General features: G+C 46.2%; 1 protein-coding gene across 2 annotated transcripts in view; it reads left to right on the top strand.

Moving 5' to 3' along the window:
* WARS2 (tryptophanyl tRNA synthetase 2, mitochondrial) overlaps positions 1 to 19,188 on the top strand; it is a 37,608-nt gene extending 18,420 nt beyond the window's left edge. The window contains exons 2-6 of one of the 2 annotated variants that reach the window (XM_064143959.1): positions 1,918 to 2,175; positions 10,352 to 10,432; positions 13,343 to 13,428; positions 16,586 to 16,704; positions 18,593 to 19,188. In XM_064143959.1, the coding sequence (XP_064000029.1) occupies positions 1,918 to 2,175; positions 10,352 to 10,432; positions 13,343 to 13,428; positions 16,586 to 16,704; positions 18,593 to 19,041 (993 nt within the window). In that variant the 3' untranslated portion in view covers positions 19,042 to 19,188. The remainder of the gene's footprint in view (positions 1 to 1,917; positions 2,176 to 10,351; positions 10,433 to 13,342; positions 13,429 to 16,585; positions 16,705 to 18,592) is intronic. The other variant, XM_064143960.1, reaches the window with a different exon arrangement.
* Positions 19,189 to 19,417: the final 229 nt, after the last annotated feature.

Raw genomic sequence — 19,417 nt, 5'->3', positions numbered from 1 at the left:
AAATGAGTACATGTAATGGGTGTATTTAAATGGGCAAGTTAAATGGGTAAATTTAAATGGGTAAATTAAATGGGTAAATGTAGTGGCTGAATTTAAATGGGCATGTTAAATGGGTACATTTATATGGGTAAATTAAATGGGTACATTTATATGGGTAAATTAAATGGGTAAATATAATGGGTGAATTTAAATGGGCACGTTAAATGGGTAAATTAAATGGGTACATTTAAGTGGGTAATTTTAATGGGTAAATTAAATTGGTAATTTAAGTGGGTAAATTAAATTGGTAAATTAAATGGGTAAAAATGGGTAAATTAAATTGGTAAAATAAATTGGTGAATTTAATGGGTAAATTAAATTGGTACATTTAAATGGGTAAATTAAATTGGCAAAATTAATTGGTAAGTAAATTGGTAAACCAATTCTCTGAAGTTTGTTATAGATGTTGCTTATAAAATAGATCAGGAAAAGAAATCACACAGCCAGAGGGAGTCCTGGTGGGGTTGGAGTTCCTGCTGCACAGCAGTTTGCGAGCTTGCCCTGTGCAGCTGCTCCCTGCTGAGCTTGGTGGAACCCTCATTTATAAGGCAAGCAGACTTGCATGCTCTTACAACTTGGCATGTAACAAGCATTTTCACATCAAACATTGCTGAGTTACTTCTGAGTATGGTGGAATTCTTTGGAAAGGTCAGAGAGGTAATTGATCATATGCTGACAGCTTGGGGCTCTGAGAAAATGGTCATTGAAGGGCTGGGATGCAGGAAAACAAACTTTCTGAGGTGATAACTCTCACTTAGCCAAGCTATACATGCTTTAGCTTCTTCTTTTTTTGCCCACAACCTCAGCTTCTTAGTATTTTTTTAACTGTTACTGCTTCTCAGTGAACTCTCCTCAGCTCTTGACGTTTTAATGCTCCTCCTGCATCCACAGTATTGCCAGTGGGATCCCGAACTCAAGCAGTATCTCTCTGTAGACCCCTAAAGAAACTCCTGTGCTGCCAAGAGAAGTAGATTCAGAACTTTGATAACCTCTTTCATTATAGTTTGACCTTTGGGTCAAGCGCTTCCAGGATCTGAAGGGGGCCTGCAAAAAAGCTGGGGAGGGACTTTTGAGGCTACCAGGTAGTGACAGGACTGGGGGGAATGGAGCAAAGCTGGAGGTGGGGAGAGTGAGAGTGGCTGTGAGGAGGAAGTTGTTGAGCAGGAGAGTGGTGAGAGGCTGGAGTGGGTTGCCCAGGGAGGTGGTTGAGGCCCCCTGGCTGGAGGTGTTTGAGGCCAGGCTGGCTGAGGCTGTGTGCAGCCTGCTCTAGGGTAGGGTGTCCCTGGCCATGGCAGGGGAGTTGGAACTAGGTGATCCTGTCTAAAACTGTTGTCTGTCTACAACTGTTGTTTTCTGCAGCTACCTGAAGGGAGGCTGCAGCCAGGTGGGGTTGGACTCCGCTGCCAGGCACCCAGCAACAGAACAAGGGGACACAGTCTCAAGCTGTGCCAGGGGAGGTCTAGGCTGGATGCTAGGAGGAAGTTGTTGGCAGAGAGAGTGATTGGCATTGGAATGGGCTGCCCAGGGAGGTGGTGGAGTGGCTGTGCCTGGAGGTGTTGAAGCCAAGCCTGGCTGGGGCACTTAGTGCCATGGTCTGGTTGATTGGCCAGGGCTGGGTGCTAGGTTGGGCTGGCTGAGCTTGGAGGTCTCTTCCAACCTGCTTGATTCTGTGATTCTGTGATCTCTGTGCTAAGAGGGAGTGCTTTGACTACCTTCTTGCAATTATTTTTAGTCAGTCCTGAGGCAATTTTCTATGTTAACACCCTGCCAGGAGGAGAGAAGAGACAGGCATAAATGAATCTTTATCAGTGACTTGAGAATTCAAAAGAATCTGTCCAAACAAAGGCATGTGTTAATTTTACCAATGCTTTGTACCAGAGCACGGTCGTGGATCGGGTTTTCTCTGGCATCCAGCCGACTGGGACACCTCACCTGGGCAACTACCTCGGAGCCATTCAGAACTGGGTGAATCTGCAGGAAGAGTGCAGCTCAGTGCTGTATAGCATTATGGACATGCACTCCATCACTGTGCCCAAGGAACCTGCTGTCTTGCGCCAGAACGTGCTGGACACCGCTGCTGCCATCCTTGCCTGTGGGATTGACCCAAAGAAGTGCCTTCTGTTCCAGCAGTCACTGGTTAGTGCTCCTGTAACACGAGATTTGTTTCACATGAAGTGGCTTTCCACACACATTAATGTATCAGTACAGCACTACTGAACTCCTTTATCTTTTTGTGTTAGGGATACTAGAAAATGTTAGCAGTGTCAGATTTCAAACTTGCCCCTTGCTGCTGTTTGGAAGTGGCTCAAACCGTGCCTGAGAAGTCCATTTAGGGATAAGTATGTTTTGAATTTCCCAAATGGACCTGGGAGTTTGTGTGGGTTAGGAGTAACATACTGAAGACCACTAAGGAGAGCATTAATTTACCTCTGTAAGTCTTGCATTAGTCACAGAATCTGTCAGGGTTGGAAGGGACCACAAGGATCAGCCATTTCCAACCCCCTGCCATGGCCAGGGACACCCTGCTCTAGATCAGGCTGGCCAGAGCCTCATCCAGCCTGGCCTCAAACGCCTCCAGCCATGGGGCCTCAACCACCTCCCTGGTTGAAGCTTGTATGTAGTGATCAGGTATAGCCTGACATCCACTGTGCTCTGGTCCAGTTGCATTGGCAGGACCAGATGTTTCTCTGGAAGCAATTAAAAGCAGTATCTGTGTCTCGATGGGAGGAAGGGAGAGGAGAACCTTGCTAATGTGATTATTGGTTTAGTGTGATAGTGAAAAAGTACATTGTGGAATGTCATAATATCTAGATGCTTCTTCCCAAAACCAAAGTGTGAGATGGATTGCAGCTATGGCTAAGCAAGGAAGTTTATTGTTTGATTTTGGCTTAGTAGTTTTCTTTGTTTTCAGAGGAGCTGGCTTCTCCTCTCGAGTTCTGCCTTAAAAATAGCCCAGTGTGCAGATGGCTGCGGCGCTACTGCAGTTCCTTCTGATTAACACCTCTCCTCGGCTTGGTTAAAACAAACACCATGCACTGGAGCTGTTACACAGCAACAGCTTTGGGATTTAACCACTACAACCAGCTACAACTAATGTCTTGTAGCAGTAATACCAGATGCCTCCCATACTTGTATTGCTATATAAAAACTTGATTTCTAGGTGAGGGAAGTAGTGACTGCAGAGAACAAGCGATAAGAATCAGTGCTGGGCTCAGTCCTGTTCAGTACCTGTATTGATGATCTGGAGCAGGGGATTGAGTCCAGCATCAGTAAGTTTGCAGATGACCCCAAGATAGGAGCAGGGTGTATGATGACTTACACAACATATCCTGAGAACAACTCAAAGAAAGAGCAAATATATTCCCTAAGTTGTACCCTAACTGATAAGAGCTGCAACAGTCATCATCAATGAGAGTTAGAGTGTTTTATTAAAGGCAAGAAGGACTCCAGGGCCCTGATGGTGGGGTAGGAGGAATAAGGAGGTCAGTAAGCAATCTGCACACGTGGTGAGCTTATAACTCATTTTCTCTGACTCTTGATGGGTACAGTAGACCCTTCAGTTCTTCCTTATAACCATCTTGTATCTCATCTGCTTCACACTAAAAACAATTTTAGAGGCTGCTATTGCTTTTTTGTGGTCTCAGGCCATGCTTTCTGCCCAGTTAACCTGTGGTGGTGGACACATGCTAAATGTCCCAAGAGAAACTAAAGTTCCATCACAATTGACTCAGCAGGCATGCTGCATGGATGCTTCTCTAAGGAGTTCTGTGAGTTTCTGGGCAATGTAATGTTGAGTTTCTGGGTGAAAATTGCACTTTTCAGCCTTCTGGACAGGGTGATTTATTTTCTGAGTATAATCATCCATAGTGTGTGAGGAAATTGGAGCAGTAACGTGGGAGGTGGGAATTTGCCAATTTGTCTTAGCCTTAATTCCAAAAGCCCAAACACAACAATATAAATGTGTGCACTGACTGTTTCACTGCTATTCTTTTCCAGAAATATCCAGCTGGTTTGTTTTGTGGGCAGAGTTTGGATGGATTCATGCTACTTCTCATCCAATTTTCAAAGGCTCTTAAAAGCTTCCATTGCATCATAGCTTATAAATTCATTAAAGTGCATTAATTTAGCATGGTCCATTGAAAACTTCCTGTCATAAGAGGAAATGATGTGGCTGTTTAATTTATAAAATGATTCTGTTTCTCTCATCCCTCTCTTTGCTCCTCCATAAGGCTGGGATAGACACAACTAGAACCCAGTGGGAAGGAAAGTCATGGTTCAATAGGAATATTTCTTCCCCATTTTCTCTCTTTCATGATTCACCTCGTTCTTCTCATACTATTATGTAGCTTCTCTCGAGCTTTCCTGTGCTATTAAAAGACCTTTCAAAGCCTCCATCAAGCCTCTTTAATGCTTCTCCACATGTTTGCACTTCCACAGATTCTTCCAAAACAAATCAGTCTTGTGGTGGTGGAAGCTGAATGGAGCCACCAGCAGCACTTGGGCAATTCACAGAATTGCACATGGAATTGGCAAGCCTGGAAGAGACCTCAAGGATCATCCAGTTCCAACCCCCTGCCATGGGCAGGGAGACACTTTCCACTAGATCAGGTTTCCCAGAGCCACATCCAGTGTGGCCTTGAAAACATCCAGGGATGAGGCTTCCACTACATCCCTGGGCAACCTGTTGCAGTGTCTCAGCACCCTCATGGTGAAGAACATCTTCCTAAGGTCTAAGCTACATCTTCTCTCCTCTAGTTTGGATGCATTTCTCCCTGGTCTTATCACTGACACATAAAAAGTCCCTCTTTAGCTTTCTGCAGGCCCCCTTCAGATACTGGAAGGCCACAATAAGGTCTCCTTGGAGATTTCTCCTCTCCAAACTGAACTACCTCAACTCTCTCAGCCTGTCCTCATTGCAATGTAACTCCCCAGCCCTCCCCAAAACCCAACAAAGCTGGAATTTTCCTGTTACATGTTCCTCTCTCCACCAGTCTTCTGGAGACACCAAATTAATTTCTCAAGAGGTATTAGTTAGACTAGAAGAATGTTTTTGATGTCAAGTTCATTTCATAATGAATAAAGGCCAAATTACTCTGCTTCCTCTGAATTTATAACTAGCATAACCTTATTCCAATAGAAGGATTCTTGGTCAGGCTCTTTGGAACAAAAAAATAGATCTTATTCTTTAAGTTTTAGACAAATAGAAATCAAAGTAGGGTTTTAAAATGTTCAAAGCTATCAATGAAGGCTGTAAATACTGATAGATTTACCTGTCCCCCCGTTTAATATATTGCTTGACACAGAATCACAGAATCAAGCAGGTTGGAAGAGACCTCCAAGCTCGTGCAGCCCAACCTAGCACCCAGCCCTGCCCAACCAACCAGACCATGGCGCTAAGTGCCCCAGCCAGGCTTGGCTTCAACACCTCCAGGGATGGAGACTCCACCACCTCCCTGGGCAGCCCATTCCAATGCCAATCACTCTCTCTGACAACAACTTCCTCCTAACATCCAGCCTCGACCTGCCCTGGCACAGCTTGAGACTGTGTCCCCTTGTTCTGTTGCTGGGTGCCTGGCAGCAGAGCCCAACCCCACCTGGCTACAGCCTCCCTGCAGGCAGCTGCAGGCAGCAATGAGCTCTGCCCTGAGCCTCCTCTGCTGCAGGCTGCACACCCCCAGCTCCCTCAGCCTCTCCTCACAGGGCTGTGCTCCAGGCCTCTCACCAGCTTCGTTGCCCTTCTCTGGACACCTTCCACTACCTCAACATCTCTCTTGATTGAGGAGCCCAGAACTGGACACAGCACTCAAGGTGTGGCCTGAGCAGTGCTGAGTACAAGGGCAGAACAACGTGCCCTTTGACTTTGGAAACATGAACATAGCCCATGCTCACTGGAATTACTTTTCTGAGCAGGACTTTGGGACACCAGGTCAGCTCTTCTGGCACAGACGTATCTCATTGGCCGTGCAGTTAATGCATGCCTTTGATTCAAGGGCAGTCTGTTTTGTTGTGTTTGTAGCCCTGTTATTCTCTAGTTGTAAGTTGCAGAGATTCATCACCAAGGTTCTTCAACATACTGCTTGCAACCTGAAGCATTAGTAACCTTTTACCACTTGGTCAAGAAAATAAGTGTGAGCAGCACTTTCTCCCTGAAAGGCCTCTTTGAATTGTTTTGAGAGCACTAAATGAGACCTCTAAAAGAGACAAAAATGCTCCAAAATGTTTCATTTTTGTTAAAATGTAGGACACACTTGCTTCTCTGTTTGTGTACCTTTTAGAATCATAGAGTCAGGCAGGGTTGGAAGGGACCACAAGGATCATCCTGCCCCTCTCAACGGGAAGAATTTTCTTTCTTCTGTTTCCATGGACCCCCATCCTGTATTCCACTTTGTGACTGCTGCCCACTGTCCTGTCGCTGCACACCACTGAGAAGAGTCTGTCTCTGTGCTCTTGGCACTTGCTGTTTAGGTATTGATAAGCATTAATGAGATCCTCCCCAGCTTCATTCTTCTCCAGGCTAAACAGACCCAGGTCTCTCAGCCTTTCTTGCTAAGGAAGATGTTGCAGTCTCCTAATCATCATAGAATGATAGAATCAGTCAGGATAGGAAGGGACCACAAGGATCATCCAGTTCCAGCCTCCCTGCCATGGCCAGGGACACCCTACTCTAGAGCAGTGTCTCTTAGTGTCTCAGAGATGATCCAAGTGCAAATTGTGATCTGAAATTAATACTGTCAAATGGCTGCACAAGTGAGCAATTCAAAAGCAGCTTGTCCGTGTAAAGGGAGGAGCAGGACACTCAGCAAGGTGAAGAAGTTAAGATATTTGTGCCTCTTGGATAACTGCTCATTATCTGAAAGTGGTCACCTCTTAGTTTATAACTGAGCTTTAAAAAGGAATGTAAAAGGGATCTGACTATGTGGGCTGTCAGATCACAAGAAAGGAATGTAAAGTGATTTGTTCTGAAAGTAACTCTTTGCTTAACCATCAGGAATGCCAGGTTGTGAGGGATGCTGAATGCAGTGGTTATAAAAGAGGGAATGTGCTGCTGGTAATAGCAGAGAGATGCCCATCTTGACCCTTTGAGAAGCATCGGTGGGTTTTACAGGCTTGTAACAGATTAGGAAAGAGAAGTGTGTTCAAGTGGGCAAGAGTGGGGGGAAGAAAAGAGAAACAATGCAGTTCACTGAGAAAAGCAAAGGGCTGTCCCTAAAAGGGAGATCTGGTTAAGCTTTTTGTGAAAGCTGTTAAATGGGAAATAGTTTGCTTTGTAAAGGAAACAATAAATAGAGGACTTACAGGCTGCTTCTCCTTCAAGTATTTCCAGCCAAGCTGCAAGAGCTATTGCCCAAGAAAAAGGCTTTGTATTGAAAACAGGGCATTATGATACTCTTTCGGGACACAAAAGCAGATGGGGTTGGCATGAATGATTTAATGGGTTAGATAGCTGTGTTTTCAGAGTTACCAAGGTTGTGACAGTCCTGGAGGTTGGTTTGACAGCTGTCACAGGTTGCAAGTATTGTTCATTGGAGATCTAATCCTGGTTTTCTGCATTCTGTAGTAATTTTATACTGGAGTATTTGGGGAAGTGAGCACTGCTGATAATCACAGAATGTCAGGGGCTGGCAGGGACCTCAAAAGATCACCTGGTCTGGCTCCCCTGCCAGAGCAGGATCACCTACAGCAGATCACACAGGAACTGATTAACTGATGTCTCCATTGGAGAAGAGCTAAGCTTATCATTATATGTTCTTTTTCTGGAGGATGAAGTAGGTCATAGTTCCAGAGGGTACTTCTGTTGTCAGATTTTAACATGCAGAACAAATGAAAATCTTGACTGGTTCAGGTATACATCCAATAACCTCCATTGATTGTCATTCTGTGTGCTTGTATTGCCTAGAGTAGTAGTTGGATTTTGAGTAAACTCCTTCCAAAAGCAAGCAGAAGACCTCTCTGCCAGTCCTGCTCTTAATGTGCACTCTCTGAAAACCATGCTTCTTTGAAAGACCATGCTTCTGTTAAAGCAGCTGTCATGCTTCTTTAGCAAAGGTCTTCTTTGCAGAGGCACAGTTAACACCATAACCATGTCTAAGACCATTAAAAGGAACCAAAAATCATTTGGCAAATTGATAGGAAGATGAGATGTCTTCTTTCTCTCTTTTGTTCCATTTGGTTGTTTGAGTTTACCAGAGAGATTTCCTCTTGTCATAACTGTATAGAACCCAAGGTTTGTTTCATTTGGAAAAGGCCCTTAAGATCATACACTCACAGACTCAGTCAGGGTTGGAAGGGACCACGAGGATCAGCCAGTTCCAACCCCCTGCCATGGCCAGGGACACCCTACCCTAGAGCAGGCTGCACACAGCCTCAGCCAGCCTGGCCTCAAACACCTCCAGCCATGGGGCCTCAACCACCTCCCTGGGCAACCCTGCCAGCCTCTCACCACTCTCCTGCTCAACAACTTCCTCTTCACAGCCACTCTCACTCTCCCCACCTCCAGCTTTGCTCCATTCCCCCTGGTTGATTGGCCAGAGCTGGGTGCTAGGTTGGACTGGATGAACTTGGAGGTCTCTTCCAACCTGGTTGATTGTATGAAATTGGAACCTCTGGGGCTTGTTGCTGTATGAGGTTATGAAGTGAGCAGTGACAACAGGTTCAGAAAAGACTTAGACATATTTGTGGAGAATGTGGATGCTAACAGGATGAAACCAAGGATAATGTCTTTTGGTATTCCTTTGCACAACAATTATGGAATCATTTTGCTTGGAAGAGATCACTATGATCATTGAGTCCAAGCATTGAACTCAGCCAAGTGATGCTAAACCATGTCCCTCAGCCGATACTGTAGGGAGTTACAGGCTAATGTGCATGCCTTAAATTCTATCTTTGTTTTTCCTGGAAACAGAGTGGTAGGCTACAGCTACCTCTGTCATCCAGAGGGACATGGCTTCTTCCATTCTGAGGTTTTGATTGGTTAATTAAGACACTTGCTCAGAATTAAATGGGCTCACAGCAGGAAACAGTTGTGGCTTTTTCTAATGGTGATCCATTGATGCATTGCTGCTCCAGAAGGGAAGAATAGACTGGGCCTTTACTTTACTGGTATCATATATATCTTCACTTCTTCCAGATCCCTTGTAACCAAAGCTATCCAATCAAAGTGATGGAGTACTGCAGCTTAACAAGTAACCACATATGAGCTGATGGACTGTGATGGACCAAATGCAGCAATTGCCTGCCCCTCTTGCCAAGTAAAACACAGTAGCTTAAACTGATTTAGTCTGACAAATGATTTGCGGTTTATGCCGAGGACCTCCTGATTTGCAGACCAACATTCAGTCAGTCACTGCAATTTGGATGATGAATGTTAACTCATTAGGCTCCAGTACTGATTTTTTTTTTCCCAGATGAAATCTCAACCCTTCTGTGCACTTTCTGATACTCTCTCAACCTTCTATCAGACTTTTTCTTCCCAATATTCAGCCCTCCAGCCTTCCTTTGGACAGGAACTGCATGTGTCTGAGGATTATTGGAGTGTAACTTGCTAGGACCCAAACCTGCACATTCAACTCAACAAATGCTGTTTAATCACTTGACATTTTGGTAACTGGTGGAATGTCAGAGCCATTGAGGCAGTGAAAAACATGTGCATCTTGGCAGTGGAAGCAAGTTCATAGAATCAACCAGGTTGGAAGAGACCTCCAAGCTCATCCAGTCCAACCCAGCACTCAGCCTTGGCCAATCAACCAGACCATGGCACTAAGTGCCCCATCCAGTCTTTTCTTGAACACCTCTTTTCTGCATGGACTGTCTAATGTAACCCCCAAAGCATTAAAGCTTGTTACAGACAATGTCAGCAGATAGCAGTATGTGTGGAAGGACAAGCTGGAGGTCTTTCTCTGCTGGGCAGCTTTCCAGCCACTGCATTGCATGATACTGTTTTAATGCAGGTGCAGGACACAGCACTTGTTGAATCAGCTGTTGAATGAGACCTGATCCCATTGATCCAGCCTTTCCAAGTTCCTCTGCAGAGTCTGCCTACCCTCAAGCAGATCAATACACCCTCATAGATTAGTGTGTTCCACAAACCTATCGAAGGTGCACTCAGTCCCTTTGTCCCTATGGTTGACAGTTAGTGCCTCTTGAGTGTGCTCCATTCAGCGTTCAAAAGTTGCCAGTATCTTGTTACTTTGACCTCACTGAAAACCATCAGTAGATAAGGATAAGTAGTTTTCTGATCTCTGATATTGTTGGTTTGACACATTTTGCATGTAGATGTAAGACACTAAAATAGATTCTAAATTCCTGCCTCCAGGTTTCTGAGCATGCCGAGCTTGCCTGGATTCTTGGGTGCTTAACTAACGTGCCACGTCTGCTACGCTTGCCCCAGTGGAAGGTATGGACACTTTGATACACTGAAAGCAAACTTAGAGGAATTCAGTCAGACTGCTGTCCTTTAAGTGCTTGTTGTCTGTGAAGTTCCAACTGTACCTTGCAGCAGTCAAACTGCTGTCCTTTAAGTGCTTGTTGTCTGTGAAGTTCCAACTGTACCTTGCAGCAGTCAAACTGCTGTCCTTTAGGTGCTTGTTGTCTGTGAAGTTCCAACTGTACCTTGCAGCAGTCAAACTGCTGTCCTTTAGGTGCTTGTTGTCTATGAAGTTCCAACTGTACCTTGCAGCAGTCAAACTGCTGTCCTTTAGGTGCTTGTTGTCTATGAAGTTCCAACTGTACCTTGCAGCAGTCAAACTGCTGTCCTTTAGGTGCTTGTTGTCTATGAAGTTCCAACTGTACCTTGCAGCAGTCAAACTGCTGTCCTTTAGGTGCTTGTTGTCTATGAAGTTCCAACTCCACCTTGGTGATCCTTGCTTTAGGTGTAAGTGATTCTCTAGTCCTCTGGTGGAAAAAAAGGAAAATGTGTCTTTCCAGGTCCATCAGTGAACATTTTCCTGCTGTGGAAGCTACAGGATCATGTTTTTGGCAGACACTTGGACAAACTGTACTAAATAGGAGGTTCGTTTAGTGTTGTTGAACTGAGTTTGCTTGGAGTCACTTCAATGCAGAGCGACTATAAGGTACTGCAGAGTAAACCTCAAGCCTTGCTGAGGAAGGAGTTTCACAAAGAGCTTTTTTTGTGGTTGTTATTGCCTCTGTGAGAAGTGGCTGCTCTGTAGATTTTACAGAAGAGGGTGCAAAAGAAGCACAAGTTGGAAGAGGAATGCAGAAGTTATAACTGTTAAATACATCCTGAGCGATAAAGTTAAATGTTGGCCTTTGCAACTTTCAAATGGCCATCTTCTTAATCTTAGGAGTGCATTGGCATGACTGCATCAGTGGGTTCTTGCATTTAATTTCCTTGCACTTCATTTTGGCCTTTTATTGAACAAAAAATAAAAGCCAAGAGGCAGGAGGGAGAAGTATCAAAAAAAGGGAAAAAAAATCTTAAGAGCAGTTTGGCTTGCAGAGTTCAGAGCAGTCTTAAACACCTCCAGATGGTTTCTTTTCTCCTGTTTTTCTTCTTAATTAAATAAAAACAGTAAAACTCAAGTACAGCAACCAGTGTTAATGCATGGCATAGATTAAAGCCAACCTTTTCAAGCTTAAGGTTCTAAAGTTAAGCTCTTAAATCCAACTTTGGCTGGATTGACTTTTCAGCGTCTACACAGAGGTGTTACAGGTGTTAGGCTTTGCAGATTAGGTCCCCTGAACCTTTGGAAATGTAGACAGAGGACAGGACCTGAGAAAAATCCAAAGGTATTTGAATAGTGTTAATGAAATAATGAAGAGGTTTGGTATATTATAAATATGTATATAAATATCAATGTTATATATGAGTATATTTTATATACATATAATTTATATAAATACAATGCTTTAAAATATTAAAAACCAAAGGATTAGTCACAGACAGTAGGTTAGAGAAAGGAGTGCATGCAGTCAAATCCAGAGAGCAACTCTGTTATCTGTGTTTGTGTTCTTACCCATCTCAGCAAGCCTATGAGTGCAGCAGCCATCACCACTGCTTCCTTTTCACAGCCTGGCATCTCATTCCTCTCACCAAAATATCCCAGCCAGGCTCAAACTAGCACAGTAAGCCATTAGTAGAACAGAATTAATGTCTGTAGCCTGATTACCTTGTTGCAACTCTTCCATCTCCTAGAACATTGAAGCACTTAAGGACAGTGGGTGGATTATGGGGAACAGGATAAACTAAATGGAGAGAACACTAGACTCTGATTCTAAGCAGTTCTGGGTTCTCCTAGCTGTCACTGACTCTCCCAGCTACCCTCTCTGGTCACTAGATTTTGATCTCTATTCAGTGAAATGCAGATAATAATGACTTTTTAATGTACTTATTAAAATGTTGACATGCTGGAGCATGTCCAGAGAAGGGCCATGAGGCTGGGTGTTAGGAGGGAGTTCTTCACAGGGAGAGTGATCTGCCCAGAGAGGTGCTGGAGTCACCATCCCTGGAGGAGTTCAAGCAAAGCCTGGCTGAGGCACTTAGTGCCATGGTCTGGTTGATTGGCCAGGGCTGGGTGCTAGGTTGGACTGGATGAGCTTGGAGCTCTCTTCCAACCTGCTCGATTCTATGATTCTATGCTCAGAGGCTGCAGCAGCTCTCCTGTGAGCACAGACTGAAAGAGTTGGGGCTGTGCAGGCTGGAGCAGAGGAGGCTCCCAGGTGACCTTCTTGTGGCCTGCCAGCAGCTGAAGGGGGCTCCAAAAAAGCTGGGGAGGGACTTTTGAGGCTGTGAGGGAGTGGCAGCAGTGGGGGGAATGGAGCAAAGCTGGAGGTGGGGAGAGTGAGAGTGGCTGTGAGGAGGAAGTTGTTGAGCAGGAGAGTGGTGAGAGGCTGGAGTGGGTTGCCCAGGGAGGTGGTTGAGGCCCCCTGGCTGGAGGTGTTTGAGGCCAGGCTGGCTGAGGCTGTGTGCAGCCTGCTCTAGGGTAGGGTGTCCCTGGCCATGGCAGGAGGGTTGGAACTGGCTGCTCCTTGTGGTCCTGTCCAACCCTGACTGATTCCATGATCATGGAACCACCTGGGAGCCTTCTCTTCTGCAGCCTGCACAGCCCCAACTCTTTCCATCTGTACTCACAGCAGAGCTGCTGCAGCCCTCTCAGCATCCTCGTGGCACTTCTCTGGACATGCTCCAGCATCTCCACGTCCCTCCTGTAATGGGGGCTCCAGAACATCTAGAACACAGTAAGATACTCAGATTAGTCAGAATTCTAATTAATGAATGAAAATCTCAGACTTTGGTAGTGTTGGCCAAAAGTTTGAATGCTCTCTGTTTTACTTTTGCCCACAGATGAAGCGTGCCAGCCAGAATAACGAAGGAACTGCAGGCCTGTTGACTTACCCTGTGCTTCAAGCAGCAGATATTTTGCTGTACAAGTAAGAAGCAGAATGTGAGCCTATGGGCAATGTCTGTTCAGCTGCATGAGAATGAATGCTCATCAGGTCAACATGTTAACTTACTAGGTTAGGGGAGCTGGATGTGATTAGATCAGGAGGTTGGAAAGGGGTGACAGGGGTTTTTTACCTCTCAAGTGGTCAGTTGAAATCTAGATTGGTTTGAAAGCAACTGGCAATGCTGGAAATAGAAAAAGCTAATCCCTTCAGAATAACCCCTAGGAAATTATAGCACTTTGGTGGTTAGTTATACATATTACATGTTCACACACATACTAAAACTTGATTTTTTTTGACTGTGTATAGTATGCTATATATGACTGTATGTAGCTGACTGTGTATAGTATACCCATACTTGTGATGGTTTGGGTGTTCCCTGCCCCCCAACACTTAAGAAAATCACCCAGACTAGACTCAGCCAAGATGGAAATTAGAATAGACCTTTCTGTGTACAGCTTAGCACAATGCCCGAGCAGGCATTTACAATCTGAACAGCTAGAGACAGACACAGACAAGTGAAAAAGTGATACAGAAACACAGCAGCCCTCCCAGAAACCAGAGTCTCCAACAGGGGCTCCCTGCCACCTCCTTCCCACCCCTCTACCTTACCCCAGACTTTGCCTTACATTCAGGGTAAGTTTGGAGAATCAGCCAGGGGGGTTAGGAAGCAGAAGGATTAGTTACACAGATGGCAGGTTAGAGAGAGAGTGCAGCCCAAAGCCAGAGAGCAGATCTGTTATCTATGTTTGTGTTCTTCCACACCCCCAGCTCCCTCAGCCTCTCCTCATAGAGCTAAATCTTGTGTAATTCTTAGTGAAGCCTGTGGCTTGTTTGCTACCATGCACATTAACAGCAGGCTGTCCAGCAGAGCCCAGAGTTCAGCCTGCAGAAGAGGAGGCTCAGGGCAGAGCTCATTGCTGTCTGCAGCTACCTGAAGGGAGGCTGTAGCCAGGTGGGGTTGGGCTCTGCTGCCAGGCACCCAGCAACAGAACAAGGGGACACAGCCTCAAGCTGTGCCAGGGAAGGTCTAGGCTGGATGTGAGGAGGAACTTGTTGTCAGAGAGAGTGATTGGCATTGGAATGGGCTGCCCAGGGAGGTGGTGGAGTGGCCGTGCCTGGAGGTGTTGAAGCCAAGCCTGGCTGGGGCACTTAGTGCCATGGTCTGGTTGATTGAGCAGGGCTGGGTGCTATTTTGGAGTGGATGAGCTTGGAGCTCTCTTCCAACCTGGCTGATTCTGTAATTCTATGATTCATAAGAAGAATTTCAAAAGAGCAGCAGCATCTCTTTGAAGAAATTTGACATAATCTCTTTAAGAAGAAATGTTTTAATGTGAAAACTTAATAGAGAGAACAATAATCAGGGAGCAGTGGAAACACAAGAAGGGAATGTCAGTCATGAAGAAAAATTAAAAGAGCTGGAGGAGAAGGAGAAAGTAACTACTAACTCAGATGAACCAATGATCAAAGAGAAAGGAGAATGAACAGAAGGTGACTATAGGACAGAAAGGAATAAAAACAGAAGCAGGAGAGAAATATTAAAAAGAAGAAAAGGCCAAAGCAAGAGAAAAGGCAAAGGATCATGCAGAGGCATTTCTGAAGACAATGTGTTTTCAGTTTAGTGGCAACCTTTGTGAATGTGGAACCATTCTGGCATATGGAACCATTTCTTTTTGACTTGCTTAAAGTATATTGGCTCTGGTAACTGGTTTTCTTTCTGTAAGCTGTAGGCCACTATTCTTCCCTGTTGGCTACTGTACTGTTTTTAGGTTGCCTCGATGGCTGTTTGGTAGGGGATAGAGGTGGACAAATAGATTCCTGGCTGTCAGCCCAGTAACTCCTGATGGGAAGGAGGGAGCACCCCACTCAACCAGAATTTTCTGGGAACTGAGAAAGATGCATAGTGAACTTCCTTACGCTGGAAGGTGTCCAGGATTCAGAGCTGAATACCCCACAAGACTTAGCAAAAAACCAATCTGCATGGGGGGAAGGGAGGGTAATCAAAAGCTGGCAAGACTTCAGGTCTGCCTCATCTAAAGGATCATACATGTTTTAGTGAGTATGATGAACTGTGGGAAAGAATCACCAGGGGAAGGAATGGATTCTTCACCCCCTCAAGTCCTCTGGTGCAGACTGTGTTTTCTCCCAGAACTGCCTCCAAGCTGCTGAGTTCAGTACAGAAGCTGGAATGATCCCTTGATCCTCACGGTTCTAATCGATGCATGATAACGCTTGTGGCCATAGAGACACTGGCCCACGTGATAGCTGTGTGTTGGTGACCCATGAGGAGGAGCTGCTCTGTTCTTTCCTTCCCTGGATAAATTCACTTCTCAACAACAGGAATGTTCTGCCCTTTATGCCTTGCAGGTCTCTCTTAGTTGGTGCACTTGTGCTTTGTGATCTCTAAAGAGACAGCAGGTTACAGTAGGAAAACCTTTCTTTGACCTGAGTTTAAGGACTTGCTCATAGCAGTGTCTTTACCATACATATTTTCACAGAGAGCTATTTTCGCCCTTGAAGATGTACTTCAGTGCAAAAACCAGACTTGTCCTGGGATAAGTCTGATCAGAGGGCTGCAGCAGCTCTGCTATTAGGACAGGCTACGAGAGTTGGGGCTCTGCAATCTGGAGAAGAGAAGGATTCAAGGAGACCTTAGAGTGGCCTTCCAGGATCTGAAGGGGGCTACAGGAAGGCTGGGAGGGACTATTGACAAGGTCTGGTAATGACAGGAGGGGGAATGGGTTTGAACTGGCAGAGGGGAGATTCAGACTGGATGTTAGGAAGAAGTTGTTTGCAGTGAGGGTGGTGAGACGCTGGCACAGGTTGCCCAGGGAGGTTGTGGCTGCTCCCTCCCTGGAGGTGTTTAAGGCCAGGTTGGGTGAGGCCTTGAGCAGCCTGCTCTAGTGGGAGGTGTCCCTGCCTATGATGGGGGGTTGGAGCTGCATGATCCTTGAGGTCTCTTCCAACCTAGGCCATTCTGTGGTTCTATAGAGTCACTCTGGAACTTTTTTCCCACAGCACCTCTCCCTAACTTGCCTCAGTTGGGCCCTGGGTTGTGGCAGATGCTTTGACATGCTTGAGTAGCATTTCAGCAGGAGCAGAGAGCTTTGCTGAGTTTGCTGTGTCTGTCTTCTATTAAAAGGTCGACACGTGTTCCCGTTGGAGAAGATCAAGTCCTGCACCTGGAACTGGCCCAAGATATAGCACAACGTTTCAACAAGAAATATGGAGAATTCTTCCCTGTGCCCAAAGCCATTTTAAGTGAGCTGCTCTTGGAGTTTGGTTTGTTGGGTTTGCCTTGCTTTTTTTTTCTTCCCCCTTGAGGGTGATTATGGAATTAGTTGTAGGTATCAAGAAAAGGCAGCAAAACTGATGCAAAGGGAGTGGAAAATTAAAAACTGACAAGAAGGGGCTAGAAGCTGTGAAACTGAACTCTCAAGCTAGCCATAAGGCTTTGCAAATTCCCAGGGTGTGGTGTCTGGTATTCTAGTGCAGGGGCCCAGATGCGTTCCACTGCTGCCAGTCAGCCTCACTTTTCACGTGGTGGCTCTTTGAAGAGTAGAGTCTCTGGCTCACGTTGCGAATTCAGGAGACATGCAAGCAGCAAGGTGACACCTTTAGCAAGCAGGATTTGCCAGTGTCTGCCTGGGAGATGTTTACATTGAGCATGCTGAACAGCTCGTAGGTTTGTTGGTCACAAATCACAGAATCACAGAATCAGTCAGGGTTGGAAGGAACCACAAGGATCATCTAGTTCCAAGGGACCACAAGGATCATCTAGTTCCAACTCCCCTGCCACGGGCAGGGACACCCTACCCTGAATCAAAATGTTTAAGTATGGTTGATATCTCTACTTGCTTATTTCAGTCAGAGTCTCTTACAGAGCTTGAGACTTACCCGTTTTGATCTGAGACTCGATGAGACTTATAAGGAAAATCTTCTCAGCCATTTTGAGCTGGAAGGGTCATAGGCCAGGAGGTGAGGAGGAGTCAGATGGCGCAGATGGCATGTTGGCTAAGAAACGTGGAGAATTGGGCAGGGAAGAAGCATTGCATCTTTGTTGTAAGTAATGTAGAGGAATGCACGGCAGAGACCTTCGCCCCCAGAAGGGCAGGGAGCTCTCACCTTAGAGAGGGCAGGCAGTAATAAACCTTTCTCAGTTTTCAAGCCTCAGTAGCCAAAGTGTTGGACCCAGAGTGGAGGTTTGAGAGTGTTAGGTATTGCAGGCTTTGCAGTTTCTGATGGACAATGAAGTAATAAGTACTGTAATGAGGAGCTTGAGTGTAGCTTGTGATGCAGATGAGATCTTTCACAGGGCATAAAAAGCTCAGTTTGAAACAATAAAACCAGCAACAACACAAACAGACAAGAAAAAACATCAAGTTTTTCACTTTCCTGATGAAAAGATATCTTTGTAAGTTCATAAGTATATAGAACCATAGAATCAGGCAGGGTTGGAAGGGACCACGAGGATCAGCCAATTCCAACCCCCTGCCATGGCCAGGGACACCCTACCCTAGAGCAGGCTGCACACAGCCTCAGCCAGCCTGGCCTCAAACACGTCCAGCCACGGGGCCTCAACCACCTCCCTGGGCAACCCACTCCAGCCTCTCACCGCTCTCCTGCTCAACAACTTCCTCCTCACAGCCACTCTCACTCTCCCCACCTCCAGCTTTGCTCCATTCCCCCCACTGCTGCCACTCCCTCACAGCCTCAAAAGTCCCTCCCCAGCTTTTTTGGAGCCCCCTTCAGCTGCTGGCAGGCCACACGGAGGTCACCAGCCATGCTTTCTGAGTAAGTTTGGTCCATGCTTTCTGAGTAACTTGTCCCCGGTGCCAGGAATACAAAGGGGGAGATTTTTTTCAGGAAAAAAACAGCCACCAAAAGTGTTAGGAAATGTCCCAGCAGAAGTTCTGCCTCACAGAAGGGGGAAAATGGATGAGGCTTTCATCTAGCTGATGAGAAAAGAAGGCTGGCTTAGAAGGAGAGGGAGAGCATAAGGGCTGAAGGAGAGGATGTGGTAACAACTTGTTTTTAAGCAAGGCTAAACCAGAGAGCATTGCCGTCTTGCTGCTGCCAGGTGCTCTGAGCAGTTGTTGCAGGAGCTGTTGTCTCTGTGTGCTCATAACTATCCTTTTTCTCTTTCAAGGTACCACAAATAAAATCAAGTCCCTCAGGGACCCCACGGTGAAGATGTCCAAGTCAGACCCACAGAAGTTAGCTACTGTCTCCATAGCAGACAGCCCTGAGGAGATCGTGCTGAAGTTCCGCAAGGCTGTGACTGACTGCACCTCCGAGGTGACCTTCGACCCGGCCGGGCGCCCTGGGGTGTCCAACCTGGTGTGCATCCACGCGGCGGTGGCGGGGCTGAGCGTGGGCGAGGCGCTGCGCCAGGCGCTGGGGCTGGACACCGCGCGCTACAAAGCGCTGGTGGCAGAGGCTGTCATCCACAGACTGGCGCCCATCAGGAGCGAGATCAAGAGGCTGCGGCAGGACAGGTCCCACCTGCTGCAAGTCTTGGCGGACGGAGCGGCAAGAGCCAAGGAGCTGGCTGCCCCCACCTACCAAGAAGTAAGGCGCCTGGTGGGCTTCCAGTAGAAACTGCTGCCGAGCCAGGGAGCTTCTCTTCCCTCAGACAGATACTTACTCGCTTGTACCTCTGCCCTGGAAACAAACCCTCTTTTTTCCTGGAACAATACAATAGGGTATGGGAAGTGTTTACATTAAAAAGCAAAGGGTCAGGAAGCCAGTGTAAAAATGTGTTTATGTTTCTAGTGGAACCAGGCCTGGGTAGATTCTGAAGTGGGTCTGGCCTGCCCAGCCCGTGGACAAAGACACACACACACTGGTATAAGCACACCCACATCCACTGGTCTCCCTGGATCCACCCACTCAGTTATGTCATGGTGCCACGTGGCATTCTGTGATACCCACTGGTGTAACTGCGGTGATGCAGAGCTCAACACGAGCCTGC

The sequence above is a fragment of the Pogoniulus pusillus genome, chromosome 5 (genome assembly GCF_015220805.1).
Source record: "Pogoniulus pusillus isolate bPogPus1 chromosome 5, bPogPus1.pri, whole genome shotgun sequence".
Taxonomy (NCBI): Eukaryota; Metazoa; Chordata; class Aves; order Piciformes; family Lybiidae; genus Pogoniulus; species Pogoniulus pusillus.
This window is presented reverse-complemented; position numbering and strand designations above follow the sequence as displayed.